Source organism: Perissodus microlepis, chromosome 11 (genome assembly GCF_051167445.1).
Source record: "Perissodus microlepis isolate ML-2025 ecotype Zambia chromosome 11, ASM5116744v1, whole genome shotgun sequence".
Taxonomy (NCBI): Eukaryota; Metazoa; Chordata; class Actinopteri; order Cichliformes; family Cichlidae; genus Perissodus; species Perissodus microlepis.
The window spans coordinates 9,124,453-9,141,404 of record NC_140471.1 but is presented as its reverse complement, the minus strand read 5'-3'; the positions used below and the strand labels follow the sequence as shown (position 1 = coordinate 9,141,404).

The 16,952-nt window shown below is 39.8% G+C and overlaps 2 protein-coding genes across 3 annotated transcripts; one reads left to right on the top strand and one right to left on the bottom strand.

Moving 5' to 3' along the window:
- Positions 1 to 1,399: 1,399 nt before the first annotated feature.
- LOC146377222 (fasciculation and elongation protein zeta-2-like) lies at positions 1,400 to 6,438 on the bottom strand. Its single transcript, XM_084944400.1, has 8 exons — positions 6,380 to 6,438; positions 5,703 to 5,811; positions 5,401 to 5,517; positions 5,105 to 5,237; positions 4,752 to 5,011; positions 4,541 to 4,610; positions 3,930 to 3,995; positions 1,400 to 1,404 (listed from the first exon to the last, which is right to left on the bottom strand). Exons 1-8 carry the CDS (start codon positions 6,436 to 6,438, stop codon positions 1,400 to 1,402), a joined length of 819 nt encoding a protein of 272 aa, XP_084800526.1.
- A 553-nt stretch (positions 6,439 to 6,991) lies between these two features.
- On the top strand, positions 6,992 to 16,569 carry ubxn11 (UBX domain protein 11). 2 transcript variants are annotated; one of them, XM_084942826.1, is made up of 15 exons: positions 6,992 to 7,368; positions 12,204 to 12,326; positions 12,419 to 12,459; positions 12,829 to 12,924; positions 13,037 to 13,137; positions 13,232 to 13,283; positions 13,365 to 13,444; positions 13,526 to 13,592; positions 13,686 to 13,903; positions 13,995 to 14,069; positions 14,143 to 14,266; positions 14,357 to 14,460; positions 15,539 to 15,612; positions 16,002 to 16,145; positions 16,233 to 16,569. In XM_084942826.1, the coding sequence occupies exons 1-15, from the start codon at positions 7,025 to 7,027 to the stop codon at positions 16,402 to 16,404; spliced, it is 1,815 nt and encodes a 604-aa protein (XP_084798952.1). In that variant the 5' UTR covers positions 6,992 to 7,024; the 3' UTR covers positions 16,405 to 16,569. The 2 variants fall into 2 exon arrangements, with proteins under 2 accessions (XP_084798952.1, XP_084798951.1); XM_084942825.1 differs by having other exon boundaries at positions 6,994 to 7,368; positions 13,992 to 14,069.
- The last annotated feature ends 383 nt before the right edge of the window (positions 16,570 to 16,952 follow it).

Sequence of the window (16,952 nt, the reverse complement as noted above, 5' to 3'; positions counted from 1 at the left end):
AAAAAGGGAACAGTTTGCAGGCAGTGGAGAGAGAAATGCAGCCCATTCCTCCCTACGTATCCCGGCTGACTGATTTTTCTCTACAGTTGCAGTTTGTTTGTTCTCCTCCAGCCATTTCAGGCTGCACAGCTGCAGCTTCTCCAGGATGGCACATCCATACAAGCATCAATTCAGTAGCAGGATGGGTATGTGTTCATTTGTGTGAGGTGGAACAGGATGAGCACTGCCAGAGTCAAGCAGGTTATTTATGTGCATATTTTGACAAAATTGTCAGACACAGACCCCTTAAGCATAGCAAGATATTAAATAAAGGGGATATGGGTGTTTAGGCCATCTATCTATAGTATTTTGTATTTTTGTTGCAAACCACTGACTGAAAATCAAGGCGCATATATTTCTTGGTGATGCTGTTTGAGGTAGAAGTGCTGGTGCTTATTGTCACTATAGTGAGCATTCCCAAAAAGTTGATCCTGTCCTTATGAACGTAGCGTTTCAGTGGGATTTCCTTACCTGGATAATTGAGCATGCATCAAGATATGGCGAGCATTGTTTGAAATTAAGAAACGACACGATGCGATTTTATCAATATCATCAATATTTTATCAAGAGAATATTTACAAAATAAATAAACATGGAAGCAGGTTCTGTGGTTTAGTAACATGACATTCAATGAAAATAAGTCGTTTATAATGTACAAAAGTTCAGCCAAAGGCAAAGGCAGCTTGTATAAAGTAATACATAGAGAACAGCAATGCCCATTGGTAGTGTACGCCGCCCCATGCACAGAGGCAAGAGTACAGACAGTGCGTGGGTCACAATTCACTCAAATGCATAGTTAGTAAGTTAATCAGTAAATATCAGTCCAGACTAAATCACCTCAGCCATCAATACGTCATCTTCTATGAAATTATAACAATCATGTTTGCAGTGTACTAAGATGAAAGCAGATGGCTCTCCTCTGTCTGCGGCTACATGGAAAACTGAACTATATGATAGTTTTGTGCTTATAAACACAGGTTTCAGATAATCTGAGCAATCTTCATCATTTTGTATTTAATTATTTGTATCTTGTTCCCTTAGAGCTCTCTCATCTGTTTCAGGTGCTACTGTAATAAATACTATCTTGTGGTTCACTCTCCTCTTTTTTAAAATTCTTAAGTTATTTTCTGTGTAAGCTTATCAGTTTAGAAGCTTGTTAACATTCACTACTACGATCCTCTATTACTGCAACATCTGTATCAGAGCGCTTTGTGCATCGCGTTCTCCGCTCCGTGTACAGCTCAGCACTTCCGATAAACACAAAGCCAACCGCGGTGCAGCTTTGCTCTAATCAATAAGCAAAGCTCAGTGCACGGCCAGTCTACATTTCTTATATAATTTATTAACTTAGGATACACTATCACCCTGCGAGACAATTAAAAACAAAAATTCACAAGAATACACACGCTTTGAAATCATAGTGCTTGTACAAAATAAATACAGCTTAATGAAAATCCAGGGAAAAAAAATTGGACACACAAAGGTAAAAACATCCAGGAATAAATTAAGTGTGCTTCATGTTTGCAAAAAAACAAAACAATGAGTCCTCTTCTTTTCATCACGCTTAACAATGTGGAACCTATGCAGAGCCTCCCTCTCGTCTATGTCGGGCAAACCACTGGAATAACAGCAGAGATCAATATTAACAAAGCTGCGATGGAGCCGCTGACACAGCCTCAGTATAAGGCATTAATTACAATCCAGGAGATAAAGATGAGGAAAAACAAAAGGATGTACGTGAGCAACTAAACCTATTTCTGGTGCAGGTCGAGTGATTCAAATACAGCCTTAGCTGTGATTAATAACTATTAATCAATATAGCAGTGTCTCATATATTAAGTGCTAGGTAAACAGATCTCTATGTGAGTGGTTGTGAGTCACAGTCTGCAGGTCTAGACACTAACAACCGTGCAGGAGAGAGGGGAAGTGCGAGGGAAAGCATCGGGGTCATTCTGCACTACAGTTCAGTGGTCAAGAGGAGGCGCTCTCTCATTATGAGTAACACCACCACAACACTCATAATCGAACTGTCACAAACCTCTCCATCCAGGGCTCACACCAGAGCTACGAGTGTGGGGCAGCGATTTGTTATGAAGAATAGCACAAAAGAAATACAGGAAGAAAAAATAAAGACATGAAACAGAAAGTGAAATGTGGACGACAGTCAAAAAGACAGACTGCAAATGTTTAGAGATACTAAAGCTCTGTACTCGGTAAACATCAAGTGCACAGTGTTTACAATTCAAGTAGCATTTTTAAAATATGACCCATTGCTAAGGGTGTAATTCACCAAAAATTAAATGGGATTTCAGTGTATTTTATTTGAAATTACAATGTAATTATATTTACCTACGAATCCTTATCCAGTACACAGTGCAGAATAAAGGGCAACAGTTCAGGTTTTTACAGGAAAGGACACTCAAATTATACTGAGAGCAATTTTAAATAGTGTGTAAGTAACTGTAAGCAGTGGTGGATTGAACTCGTCTTTTTGCTTTATGGATATTCCACTATTCACCTTCCCTGTTATATAACATTACAAGAAAAAACAAACTCCACCAAACATCGCAGGACATACGTCCATCAAGGCCCATGAAGTCGTATAGTGATGGAGTCAGTGATTTACAGACTTGGGCGTTCATGCCACCCACCCATCCACCAGGCAGGGTGAAGAAAGAAATAACTACTGTGGGTGGATGACATCAGCATTTTAACCCCATTAGCCTTTTATGACAAAGGGGTAAAAAACCTGATTAAGTGAAAAAAGACTAATAGAATCATTTCAATGCATATCCACAACAAGAATAAACTGGTTTTTTAGCTATGAATACTTTGAGGTTTGTTTTTCATTTGTACATTTCAGTCATATCTTTGGTTTATTTTGTGTTTCTACACAAAAGCTACTACACTACACTCTTCTGCAAAATTACCTGGAAGTAACACACCTCTTACAATGAATTTTGCACTACTTCAAGTAATTCACGCACTACTTAAAATGAGTTACTATGTACTTACTATATAATTTTTCTTACTTCCTATATAATGTGTTTCCTCCTGTAAAATTACAATGAAATTACTTGCAGTAAAGAAAATTTCCAGTAAAAACTTGACTTCTTATACCCTGTTGATACACTCCTTATTGTAGTTCATTCACCCATAAGTAGATGTAGATTAACATAATCACACTGTAATTTCAGACTAAATTATATTAATTCCAGTAAATTCCAGTTGAATTACACCCTTAGTTCAGACCCTATTATAAAGTGGTACCAAAAGTTTTTTTTCCACATTTATTGCTGATTTCATTACAGTCTGAAAGTGATTTTGAAGGATCTGCTGGTGTGTTCAAAATACTTAATGAAGATTTACCAGCAAGAAACCAGATGTTAAATTTGGACTTTTACACAATCAGCTTTTATTACGTCTCCGAAAAACGTTAAGCCAACTCCACAACAGGCATATCAAAAGGCGACACATAAGGGGACGATGCTTTAATGGGGTAATAGAGAAGACCCGCTTTCATCACTGTACACAGGCCAAAGTCACCCCTAAAGGCTTGTTTAGATGCAGGAAAACTCTCACAGTCTAGCTTGGAGTTAAAAACTCACGTTGAAGCTTTCAGAGGATTTTGTAATGAACTGAAATCAAACGAATTTGAGCATCAATGATTTACAACATATGGTTGCAGCATATATAACCGCTGCCGCGTCCCTTTGAGCTTACATCATCAGCGCAGTAATAATTGACTGCTATTGATCTTTTGGGTTATGTGGAACAAGGATGACATATGCAGACATACTGCCAACACGGGATTGTTGGGAGTCTCTCTGTGATGTTATTTTACTTCAAATGTAAAGCACCCTGTGTAACAACACAAAAGAAAAGCTCACCTTTGAGAATGTAGTCTGTTAGGAGGCTGGGCACCTTGTCACTATCATCTCTCATAGCTTGCAGAACTGGGAATTGAATGAATCAGAGTTAGTAAGTCAACTGCAACAAACTGCACACTGCAGGTGAAGCAACTTACTCTTGGTCAATATCTGGAGGTCTTCAATCGAAGGAGGATGTCCCTTCTTCTCGTAAGGGATGACTGTGGTCAAATACTGTAAAATATTTGAGAAAACACACTGATATTAAAGAAAACAACACGTTAAGCCTGAACTGAAGTGTCTGATCGTATTAATAGTTTTGAGATTGCGGAGTAGAATGGATGTTTGTGTTTTAGGGTGGTTCCCAACGCTTATTTTTCTGACGTAGCACTTGTCAGATAAACTCAAGAACCCTTGTTCAACAACACCTCTCTTATTCAAACACGTTCCTTTGAGCTCATTTCAAACTGGATTTGAACTACTTTCACTAGAGCTATTCTGTCCACATACTTTATACCCAACGTAGGTACACCCAAAGATAAACTGCAGGTGTGAACCTAGGTTTGGCATCACCATTCGAGAGCAGATGGAAAGCAGAGAGAAAAGGAAAAGCACAGTAACCTGTCTCTCACTGCACCCGCTCCCAAAAGTTTGACGGAAACTGTTTTGGATAACAGAGGAGATCCCCTCCATGCTGAAGCGCTGACAAGAAAGGAAGAAAAACAAAGGGAAAAAAAGATACAGTAAATGTAGCAGACACTAGAAAAGAAAGATCTCTTTCACTCTAGCAACACCTCAGGACTGGTGAGAATTCCTTAAAACCTGGCTGTAAAGAGTACTCACAGATGTTTTCTCCGGAAGACCTTGCGATGTCCCAACTCCACCTTTAAGCTTCTTCTTCTTCTTGAGCGCCTCGCGGTACTCCTTCTGCCGGTTCTGCACGTCGATGAGGGCTGAGATGAAACTGTTCTTCACCTCTTTCTCAAAGTCCAGCTCATCCCTGAGAGCCAGCTGCTGAACCAGCTCCTCTGAAAACCTCCTGATCTTCATTTCAGTCTCCTCCAGACGCTCATTCAGCTCTGCAATGCTCAAGGCTTTCATCTCTGGACCACCAAAGCATATTCCCATAAATTACTAATATAATATGCAACACAATAACTCATCATAACACACTGTTCTGATCAGCAGACACTCACTCTCCTCGTAGTCAGGGCAGCTGTTGGGCTGCTGGACGTCCACAGAGAGCATCGACAGGTCCGACTGTGACGGATTATGCTCTGCCTCCATGTCAGGAGAGTCCTGCATCATTTCCTCTATCTCCTCAATAACCTGCATCAAAGAGCCAGCTCTTAAAATAACCCATCGAGCACGAGTTATTAAACATCTGTGGAAAAGATTTCAGCCATGTTAAGCTCTGCCTATACAGGCTTGACCCAGTGTGGCTGCTTCTGGGGTGAACTATGCTGGATTCTGACAGGGTTGTGTAACGTACCTGCTCTGCTGTGAAAAGGGGCTCCTCTGCGATGCAGGAAACAATGATGGAGTGCATGTCTAGCTGATCCCTGAGCTCCTCATCGTCAGACAGATCCAACGCGACATCTGCCTTTCTCTAACCAGGAACAGAGCAGGAGGAGGGAATTTAATCAAAGCACTAAACCCTGGCACAATGAATATTTGAGATTTGCGAGATGACCGGAGGAGGGATTTGGCATTGGAGGGAGGGGAGCCGGGTGGTGGGATGAAGGGAAAAATGAGACAGAGATAGGATGGGCCGGAAGAAGTGGAATCACTCACGGGTTTCTCCTCTAGGTTGATTGTGGGAACGTGGAGGGAGCGTGTTCGAGAACGTTTCCAGTCCACCGGCATCACATGTCCGTAGTTAGCCGTCAAAGTGTTCCAGATTCTGAGGGGGCACGAGACTTTCAACCACATAGTCTTTAAAAGGCTGTCCTGCAGATTTCATTTGCCTGAACATGTTTCCAATGGGATCTGATGACTGTAAATATCTTAGCATCTGTGTTACAAACTATGTCAAGGTTGAAATCAATCAAAATAAACAAATGAACTGCAAAAAGAATGAGGGTATTTATAGTTTGAGACTGAAACTATATCTTCTTGAGGTACATATCAGGATGGACTTCATCTTTTCTTTGCATTTTTAAAGATTGTTTTCTCATTTTTAATCTTTACCAACAAAAGCAACAGTTCTCCTGTTTGCAGCACTTGAGATAATCACAGCATTCCTGGAATTCCCCTTTAGCATACATTTTTTTACTAAAAAACAACCTACGTTATCAGCAAGGATGTTGGTACTGACTGTGTGCACCACAGAAATACTTTTTTAATGCTGCATCTAAAAACATAACAATCAGATTAAGCAGGTCTGATGCTTAGGTTAAAAATATAATCCCCTACACAGCTTATCAGGTTGAAAATACCACAGATGATGACGTTTAAAAAGCGCCACTTACACCCAGAGCTGAAGCATCATGATCATGCCTCCTGATGGAGCACTTAAGCCAAGTTTCATGTTTCCTATTTAGGATTTGTTGAGGATTTTTCCACCCTTGACCTCCCATTTCTTTTCAACTTAACACTTTAAGGTTCAGTTTCCCAGACATGGATTAAGTCTAGTGTGAAACTAAAAACGCTGATTTTTTTTTTCCTTTCAGTTTGTGAATAGGTTGGGAAACTGTAAATGTTTTTGGAATGAACACTTTAAAACAATCCCCAACTTCTAAATGTGGTAAAAATGCCCAAGGTGACTTTTTAAACAACCAGCAGCCTACCCTGATATGAAATTATTATTATTACATACTTAAAAAATTACTTTAACCAGCTTTAAATATAATATCGCAGTTATTTTGCAACAAATGTATCTCTTAAAAATATCACAAAGATGTTGATTTTAGAAATGGGTTAAAAATAAAACAACTGCGAGTATCGGCCAATATCGATCTTTAATATAGGGCACATAATATTAATCTGAACTAAAGTTTAGTTTGAATATCTTGATAACAGGTGATGTGTCGATGTCTTTACTTCCTATTTTAAATGTTCCCAACATGTCTTTCCGTGTTTTTTAAACTGTATTGGAGCCTCCACATGCACACTGGATGGGAAACACGCAGCCTGCCGTAGACAGGCCGTGGACTCACTCGTCTTTCTCCAGCAGCGTGTCCTCGGCGATCACGGCCACGGGAGCGATGCTCTCCGTCTTGGCGTCAAAATTTTGGAAGCACGTGGTTAACTTCTCATCGAAATCGTTCACCAGATCCTCCATGGACCGGAACCCCGCGTTCTCTCTAGGGGAGAAGCTGCTGTCGTGCAGATCATCATCATCATCACCGCCAAACAGGAGCGACTCGGGCGCCGCTTCGCTCACGGCGGCGGCGGCGGCGGCGACACGGCCTTTCTGCGGCAGCAGCCCTTCCTGTGACACCATGCTCGGATCACCCAGGTTCGGCCAGTCGTCGTCGAAATGTGCTATAGGTGCAGCCATAGCCCGGACCGGCCTAGTCGCCCCGGGTGGATGATAGATGTGTTGTTGTTGTGGGACTGGCAGGCCTCCGCATCCTCCCTGTCTGCCCACAGCGAGCCTGCGCCGGGCCGCCTAGCGGCGAGACGCGGAATATAAACAGGCCACGGTGACGTGGGGTCTGAACAACAACGTGATTGTTAAAAGCAATAAAAACGCATCGTGATCATTTATCACTACTGACCCGATACAATGGCGAGTTTATACCCTTTTTGGGGTGTGTGCGTGCGTATTTCAAGCACTCTTAGAAGTGATGTGTTAAAATTCACACATGGTGTTAGATTTTAACACATGTGCTGTATCTGCTCAGGGACAACACGTGTCAATTTTAACACAAAATAATGTGTCTGCTCCTTTAACACATCTTCTGTGTCAAGTAAGTCAACACAAAGACGTGTTATTTTGACACAAAGATAAAACATAGTAAAACATGTAAATTTCATTTTTTTAAGAAATGAGAAAAAGATGTGTGTACATATACAGTATACATTTATTGATCCATTTTATACTTGGCATATTATTATTTATTACAAACAGAATAAACGACAGTTTTCAGAATCTTTTAAATTAAAATCTATTAAAGTCAATTTTAACCAAGCCTATATTACTAAATTTATATATCAAAACAATTTCTATTCGACAGACTCAAACAAAATTCATATGTGGCTAACGTTCTAGCTCTCTAGATTATTAAAATGTCAAAAGTAACAAAAAAATAATTTCCCCCAGGGATCAATAAAGTATTCTGATTCTGATTCTGATAAACCTTTGAAATAGTGCAATTATCATATATATTCTGAAATAATCATGTCCAGACAATACATGAATGCAGTTTTTTTTAAAAGTGTGTATGGTGATTGTAACATTTATAATAAATAAGTTGGCTGAGGTTTTTTCTGGTAGCTTACACATGATTATACACCCTTTTTTCTCTTTCTGTATCAACAGAACCAGATCCTTACATACAGATTGCTGAACTGAGGAAGAATATATATATGTATGTATAGATAGATAGATAGATAGATAGATAGATAGATAGATAGATAGATAGATAGATAGATAGATAGATAGATAGATAGATAGATAGATAGATAGATAGGCAATAAAGTGATACTGCCTGGTTGCACTCTTTAGATCACCAATGCATATCCCCTGCGGTTGGTGTGTTGTGGATGATGCTTCAGGATCACTGCAAAGTGGTGCAATACTTGTTCCAGTCTTGGAGACAGGGAAGCTAAAAATAGATTTTTAGAGAGACTAAAATAAATTCTGAATAATAATTCAATTGATTTCATCCTTGTAGTTGCTACTTGGCAAATAAATCTGATCCTGACTAATTGTTAATAACTGTTGAAACACATTTTATGACTTAGGAAATGCGAAGTGTATCTGATTTTGACTAGTCTCCCCAAGAGAGGTTTCCATCTGTGGTCCTCTGGCTGACAGGAAGATATGGAATCTATCAAAGTCCTTAATGTCTACCTCACTGTCAACGTCAATAAATTCCATGAAATCAGTGTTATACTTCAGCAACCTATCAAGCACACAGCCCACGTGCTGAGCTTGGCTTTGACCAATGATATCTTTGTCACTGCTGACATGAAGAATTGTTTTTACAAATTTCTTTCTCATCTTTAAAAGTGGTTACAAGGACTTTGACAGATTCTAAGTTGTCATTTTTGTGTGCTGAAAAAAAGAAACACATGGCTAAATAAGTGAGATAATTTGCAAGGTCATGACATACAATCCTGCTGCCAAGTTGTTGTTTTTTTAATAACACTATTACTTGTTCAGCCATTTTGCATAAAAAAGAAACAATATCAGAGCATGTTTATATAGGTATATATAATATGAGATATATTTCATGTCAACCAGTGATAAGTATTTCTAAGCGATACTTATCACTTACCACAACACTGCTAACTAGCTAGCTAAAATGTCAAAATTAAGCCTGTTTTCTGTGTGTATACTTAAGGTTATAGTATAGCCAGGGCCGGTAATTGGTATGCCATACATAATAAGAAATAAAAGATGAATCTTCTTTCAGAATTTTAGTACACCATACACACCGTGGTCCAATGTTCACTCTAAGCTGCGAGGTGCGCAATTGCGCACTGCTGGCACGGTCTCCGAGCACAGAAAATCTGCGTTGCGCACAAAAGAAAATCTAACCTGAATTGAAATGAAAATAAGTACGTTAACAATTCTGTTTTGCAGTGTTAGTCAGTAAGTGACTGGATGCTCCAGTATAGGATTATAACGATGCCACCTTATCACATAGTCCAGCCAATGATGCATTCACATTCGTATATATGCAGCTAATCAACATTGTTGAAAGGCTATGACAGCGTTCATATGTGCCAACACCGGTATTTTAGCTAGCAAAGCGGTGTGGCTGATGTGGAGTGAAGCCACGTTAATGACAACGTGTACAACCATTGGAGATGTGAGCAGGACAGACGGAACAAACAGTGTGGACTTTATATGTTTTTAAATTGTGTTGATAGGCCATGTAAAACCAGAGCTATGATAAAAAAAATTATATGCAGTGTTTGTTCTTTTTTCCTGAATACTATTGTTGTTTATATTTACTGTGGGAAGAAACGGTAAAAACTGCGTTTTATGAGGAAAGCGCTCAAAAGCACTCTCCGCCTGTGAGCAAAAACAAAACCAAAAAACTCCACCCTTTCCTATTGGTGGAAAAATGTACCATGTCGACCAATCAAAAAATGATATGGCAACATGGCATTTAGTTGTTTAGGAAGGGGGGACGTTTTAGGAGCAGTTTATTAAAAGTAGTCTAACATAAATGTAAATGCTGTAATTGAATTATTTTAATAAACCATGTAACTTGGATGGATTTGATGCTGGTGTGACCACAGTGCACACGTCTGCTGTTGCTCACAGTGGTCCATGGGACCGCTCAGGGAGTTCGTGTGTTCGCTCAGACACGTGAAAAATTAGAGGGAACATTGCCTTGGTCCACATTACATCATAAAAAATGTATTTGTTCAAAGTAATGAACAAATTACAGAGCTGCTAGTTTTAGGTCCTGTTGTTAGATTCTGAAAATAACTCACAAAATGTGTTCAACTGTGCAACACATCAAGTGTGTTAAGCTTTTTTTACACATCTTTTCAAAGTTTACACATTTTCTTACACGTGTTATGTAAAAAATTCACACAAAATGTGTTAATAGTGTAACAACACATTTTTTGTATAAGTTGGGTCTTATTCAGTTGATATCCTGTTAGATTCTGCATAATAACACAATAACAGAAGGACTATGAATTAAAAAACTGTCATATAAAAGCAACTCTATTACGAGTTTGTATTTAATCCAGATGTATGGAGAGCCAGTGTGACGTTTTTAATTGCTTAATATAACATGGACAGCATTTATGTAGTTAAGAGACTGAAACAATGGTGTAAACAATACTGAAACAAACTTACTTTGGAGGATTCTGGTCAACATGATTAAGCCTTTGTCTCAGGTTTCATAATTAAAGCATAAACTGGTGTATTAAACTGAAAACTGTGGTTACTAATTCTGAATTATTCTTAGACACTGATTTATTCTTAGGTTATACAAGTAATTAGATTGCTTCTGAAGGTACTATTTTATTGTGTATCCAGTTGAATATGTGCTTTAAATATGACTAATAATGTGCATTAAATGCACAGATGATCACTAAACCACTAATTACTTTCTACAGTAATTTGTTTGCACAACAAAACCTTTTATTTTGGAGATCTGTGACGTAAATGTGCCTGTCTCTAAAGGGCTTTGGACCAACTTCTGTACTATCGGTTATAAATAAAATAAATGTGGCAGTCAACAGAAAAGGTGTTTTTATTTTTTATTTTCTCCCAAAAAATTGAATACAATTCAGTGGGCTCCATACTGAACTTAGAGGATAGGGCAAAAAAGTATCAATCTAATGCGCTAGTGTCGATCTGATACCAATACAAGCTTTGGTATCAATATTTTGATCAATCTGCCCACCTCTACCATAAATGGTAAATGGACTGGTTCTTATATAACGCTTTTCTACTCTTCTGAGCACTCAAAGTGCTTTACACAACTTGTGCATTCACCCATTCGCACAAGCACAAGTGCTTTCTAAGTAACATTCACACTCCGATGGATGCATCGGAGAGCAATTTGGGGTTAATATCTTGCCCAAGGATATTTGGCATGCAGACTAGGGGAAGCCAGGAATCGAACCACCAACCTTCCAATCAGTAGATGACCTGCTCTACCGCCTGAGCAGTATGTCTGTATGACAAAGTTGGGAAGAAAAAATGTTATGGCAAAGATTAGTTGCTGCCGTCATAATTTCTGAGTATCCATGGTTAACAGCATCTAAATAGTAAAGGCAAATTTAGGAAACACCACTCATCAATGTTTGTTTATCTTTCATGAAAAAAAATGCTTTTTTGTTTTGTTTTTCTGTCTCATTAGTTTCCCAACATGACATCACCAGTGCTTACATTTCATAATACATCTTATTATGATGAATAAAACATTAAATATTTATGACTTCTCACATTAAAAAACTACAATCACTTAGTTTGGAAATGAATTAATAATTTTAAAGTGAGGACAGAAAGAGCGACCTCCTCTGGATGAAACAGGCACTTCTGCAGACTTCACTTAATACGTTACATTGTTGCTATTGGAAACGGACGCCACACAAACTGAGAAAACACCGGAAATCCCTCCGAACCTCTGTTATAATTCATTCTCTGAACAGAAAGAAGTCCAAAGAAGAAATAAGTGTGGGATATTCAGGCTTTGGATTTAAAATGAGCTCTCCTTTGTCGATGCTAAAGAAAACCAAACGCACTCCTCTGCAGGGCGCTCACAAAGAGCAAGGGTAGGTGATTAACTCCACACTGGACTGTAGTTTTATTGTGCAGAATAAACGTATCAATCATGTCGCCACACTTAATTTTCTTCGACCTGCAGGAGCAAATCAAAAGTTCCTTTCAGGAGGAATCTGCTGAAAGGTAACGATGCACTCACAGATCACCAGCAGCGCTGCAAATTCAGTAAAGTACAAGTACAGAATAAATAAATACATCCCAGCTAGAACTAGAACTACTTTCCTTTTAAACCCTTCAAATTAAAGCTGAAAGTCTGCACTTTAGTCACACTGTGATTGTTTGATTTAAAGTGTGTGGAGATCTAACAGTATTCATGTGTCCACAACATAAATAACTTAAACTGTGATGAGCAAAATGCAGCAAATCCTCACATTTGATGAATAATAACAATTATATCTTACTGGAGAAACTGATCATACGTTTATCAGGTAACTTTTTCAGTTGAAAAAATAACAAAACATCTTTTATAACCATGAAACTTTTTGTTTTTAGAAGTTGAGGCTGAATTGGCTGATGAGTCTTCTGATTACTCTCACACTCCAACCAACGAAGCCTCCACCTCAAATACGGGAGCTCCATTAAAGAAAGGTAGGCATTAACACAATGCTTCATATTCCAGTGTCAATATATCTTCTTTTATTTATCACATACAAAATGATTATACGTTTTATTTTTCTAATACTTAACTGCTGGTTTCCAGGGTGTCCTCCGACCAACTTTGACCTCATGTCTGCCATGATGCAGCGAGTGACCCTCCTGGAGAAAACAGTGAGGAGCCAGGCAAAGGAGATAGAGCGCAAAGTGAGCATGCAACCCCTTCAACGAATACCAAAACTGCTAGCCATCCTTTAAACATATTTAAACCTCACTTTATGGTTTCATCATTCCTCCCAAGGATAAACAGATTTCAGATTTAGAGGAGAAGCTGAGTGTTCAGGAGAAGTCAGGTAATTACCTACAGCAGGCACAGACTTGAGTTTGATTTATGTTAAGTCGATCAAAGCGTTTTCATGATTGTGTGGATTTAGGAAGCATGCATGACCCGAGGAGCAGAGATGATCTCGAAAGCCGGTGCCAACAACTGCAAAATCAAGTGCATGAGATGGAGGTGAGTAAGGTGTGTTCATAAAGTATGCGATCGTGATTTTATCAGTGTGGAGGTTTCACTGAGCTGCTGTCGTTGTTGCAGGACTTTCTGAACGATTATGGTTTGATCTGGGTGGGAGATACAGACTCTGGTGATCCTGCAGAGCGAGGTAGATCCACCAGTCCTGCAGACCTGCAATCCCTCCGTGTCTTTTGTATGTTAAAGCTGTGCTGTTTTTGTTTTGTTTTGTTGTCTTCTGCAGAGACTTCTGGTGGCAGAGGCTTCCACATAAACTTTGATCTCGTGCTGCAGAGGATCAGAGAACTGAACGTCCTCCTAGGGGAAGGAGAGTCTTTTGTGCAAATGACAGCGACAGGAGCACAGCTGGCAAAAAAGGATCCCATTCCACTGAGGCTCTACAGGAATGGCATTGTAATGTTTGATGGTCCTTTCCGCTCATATCAGGAGCACAGCACCCAGGTTAGCTATACTAAAAAAGGAAAATCAAAGTCTCTATTAAACTGGAATCTTTCCTTGGTTAAAAGTAATCAACTCTTGGTCCCTGCAGCAGTGCATGCAAGATCTAATGGATGGCTATTTTCCATCTGAGCTTCAAGAAAGATTTCCGGATGGTGTACCTTTTGAGGTGAGTCTCAGTTTCTTCTTCTTATTTTGTTTTTGGGAACAATCGAGTGTCTTCACAAAAATTCTCTTTGCAGCTTCATGACAGGCGATACGAGGAATTCAACTCTAGGCTCCCGTGGGAAACGTTTCCTGGTGAAGGACAGGCAGTTTGTGGGGACAAAGATGAATCAGCAAGCTCGCTGAGTTCTCACTTCCCCGGTCTGTTCTGCAAACGTCACCCTGATCAAAGCCACGGTGCAGATCCTCAGAGACTTTGCCGTCATTCTCATGTTTTCTTCTGATTCAAAGGCAAGAAGCTGACCACAGATCAGTTTCTGAACAAGTTGCCGAAGTTGGTGGTGAAGGCCGGCCGAGTGATTGATATCAGGAACTCGCTGAGGGCAAAGCTGCAGGTGAGTCGTAGAGAAGCAGCAATTATCTGTTTGTACAAATATACAGATGAGGACAAAATTACCAGCCACCCTACAAAGTTTAAAAGCTTCGTCAACATTTTTCTGAGTTCTTTTTTAAACAGACCAAGGAATTTTTAACATAACATTTGTAAACATTGTAGTTTTCTTTATAAAGCATCAACTATTATTACTATTTCAGAAAAAAAGCAAAAATTACCAGGATTAGTATTATTAGTTCCCTGAAAAACCATAGCAGGCGCTACTGCTGTGCAATGATGAGCTTTAATGTTGTAATGTTCGAAGCTAAGAAGTTGAAACTGAGAGTTAGCTTCCAATTTTCTCACATTATAAAAACTTCAAGGGTTTGAGCTGTCACCTGAGAAAGCATGCTACCAAAAACAAAAGAAATCCGTTCAGACTTACTCGAGTCCTGAATTATAGTCTCAAAGAAGATAATCACTAGAATCCTGCACAGGAATGGACTGCAAAGCTGCAGAACAAGAAAAACTCCACTTCTGCAGAACAGATAACTTCACGCCAAACTTCACTGAAGGACAACCTGGAGGAAGATTTTAGATACTAGTAGCGCATGCTTTGATCAGATGAGACAAAACTAGAGCTCTTTGGCCAAAGAGATGCTTTTTATGTTTGGAGAAAGAAGTGAGAGACATATAAAGCAAAGAACAGCGTCCCCACAATGAAACACAGTGGTGGCAGTATTATGTTGTGTCTGGAACTGGGAATCTCTTCAAGGTGGAAGAAATCAAGATAAAAGGATATGTGAAGATTTGGGAGCAAAATCTCAAGCAGTCACCAGTAAACCTGTGTCTGGGTTGTTGCTTTGTCTTTAAGCATGACAGTGCCCCAAAACATAGTCACCCCTGGTGAAGACCAGGCTCCAGAAGGCCAAAATCAACATTAATTGTCATTAATGTCATTAAAGGCCTGCACAAATCTCTGATTTCAGTTCCACTGTTTCTCTGTTTAGCAACACTTGGGAAAGTCTTTATAGAGGGCCTAATGGTTAAGTCCTCATGTATATTTAAGACAGCACTGATAATCAGTGTGCTTCTACCAGGGTACATCTGATGTGGACAGCAGCAGTTCAGTGATACTGATAGATACACCGTCACTGCAAGCGAGTACTGAGAGGTAAACCAAATGTTCTCTTTTATTTTTTATGTGTATAGCATACATATTTGTCTAATCTGCCAGTTAACAGACTTACCAGAGGGTGTCAGTCATCACAAACTCATGCTGTGCAAATAAGCATGGCTTAAAAACATTTGCCATACCAAATGAATACCACATGGAAAAAATGACAAGTACAAAGTGGGTTAAAGGAATTTAAGAACACCACACTTGATGTAAGACCTGCTTAAATCCCGATTTGGCCACTGATCGTCCAGATTGTAGAGATTACTGTATGTGCTGATCTGAAAATGAGGGCAGCCATCAGCTGGTGACCGTGTTTGTGATGCAACGCTCCAGTTTTCACCCACATTTTTCTAACAACCATAATGCGTCATGGCTGCCACCAGACTGCAGGCTTTCAGCGCCTACCAGCCTGCCTGTAATGTCATCACTCTCAAGGTGAAGTCAGAAGACGGGAGCCACACTTACATAGTGAAAATGTCCCCATCGGAAACAGTCGGTGACCTGCGGAGGTACCTGGACAAACACAGGTGAGGACACATCTCAATGCACTGACCGCACCGCTGCTTTTACAATCACGTGACCCAGCCTGCTGTTTGTTTGTCGCTGCACTACAGAAGGGGCGGTGTGCCCAGTTATGACATCATCAGCGCATACCCACAGTGCAACTATGATGATGATGGTCAGACGCTCCAGTCGCGTGGAATCGTGACAAACGCCACTCTACTGCTGCGACAGAGGAAGCCCGATCCTTCACTGGCCGACGTCAACAAAGCTGTTAAAGATTAAAGAATTACTTTTATCTTGTTACATCAGTGCTGTTCACAGCAGAGCGGAGCGTGAGCAGAAGTAAAGGTGTTACTAATGTTATTAATGACGACTGTGTTCTGTGACAGTGAGGCCAAAAGCATTCACAAACCCATGACACTGAAATAAAATCACAATGAGCCATTATTCCTTTTGTTTCTTATACCTTTGCTCTTATCTTAACAGGGACACAGCTCATTAACACCAATATCTAATCAGATAATCACATGGCAGCAATTCAGTGCATGTAGACATGGTCAAGCTGACCTGCTTAAGTTCAAACAGATCATCAGAACGGTTAGTGCCAGATGGGCTGGTCTGCTGGGATTTTCCACACAACCATCTCTAAAGTTCAGAGACAACGTTCAGTGAGCAGCAGTTCTCTGGGTGAAATAGGAGAAACAGAATGACTGCTTAGAGCTTATGGGAAAGGAGCAGTAACTTGTTACAACCACAATATGCAGAAGAGCATCTCTTAACACACAGAACCTTTAAGCAGGTGGGCTACAGCAGGTGAGGACCACACCGGC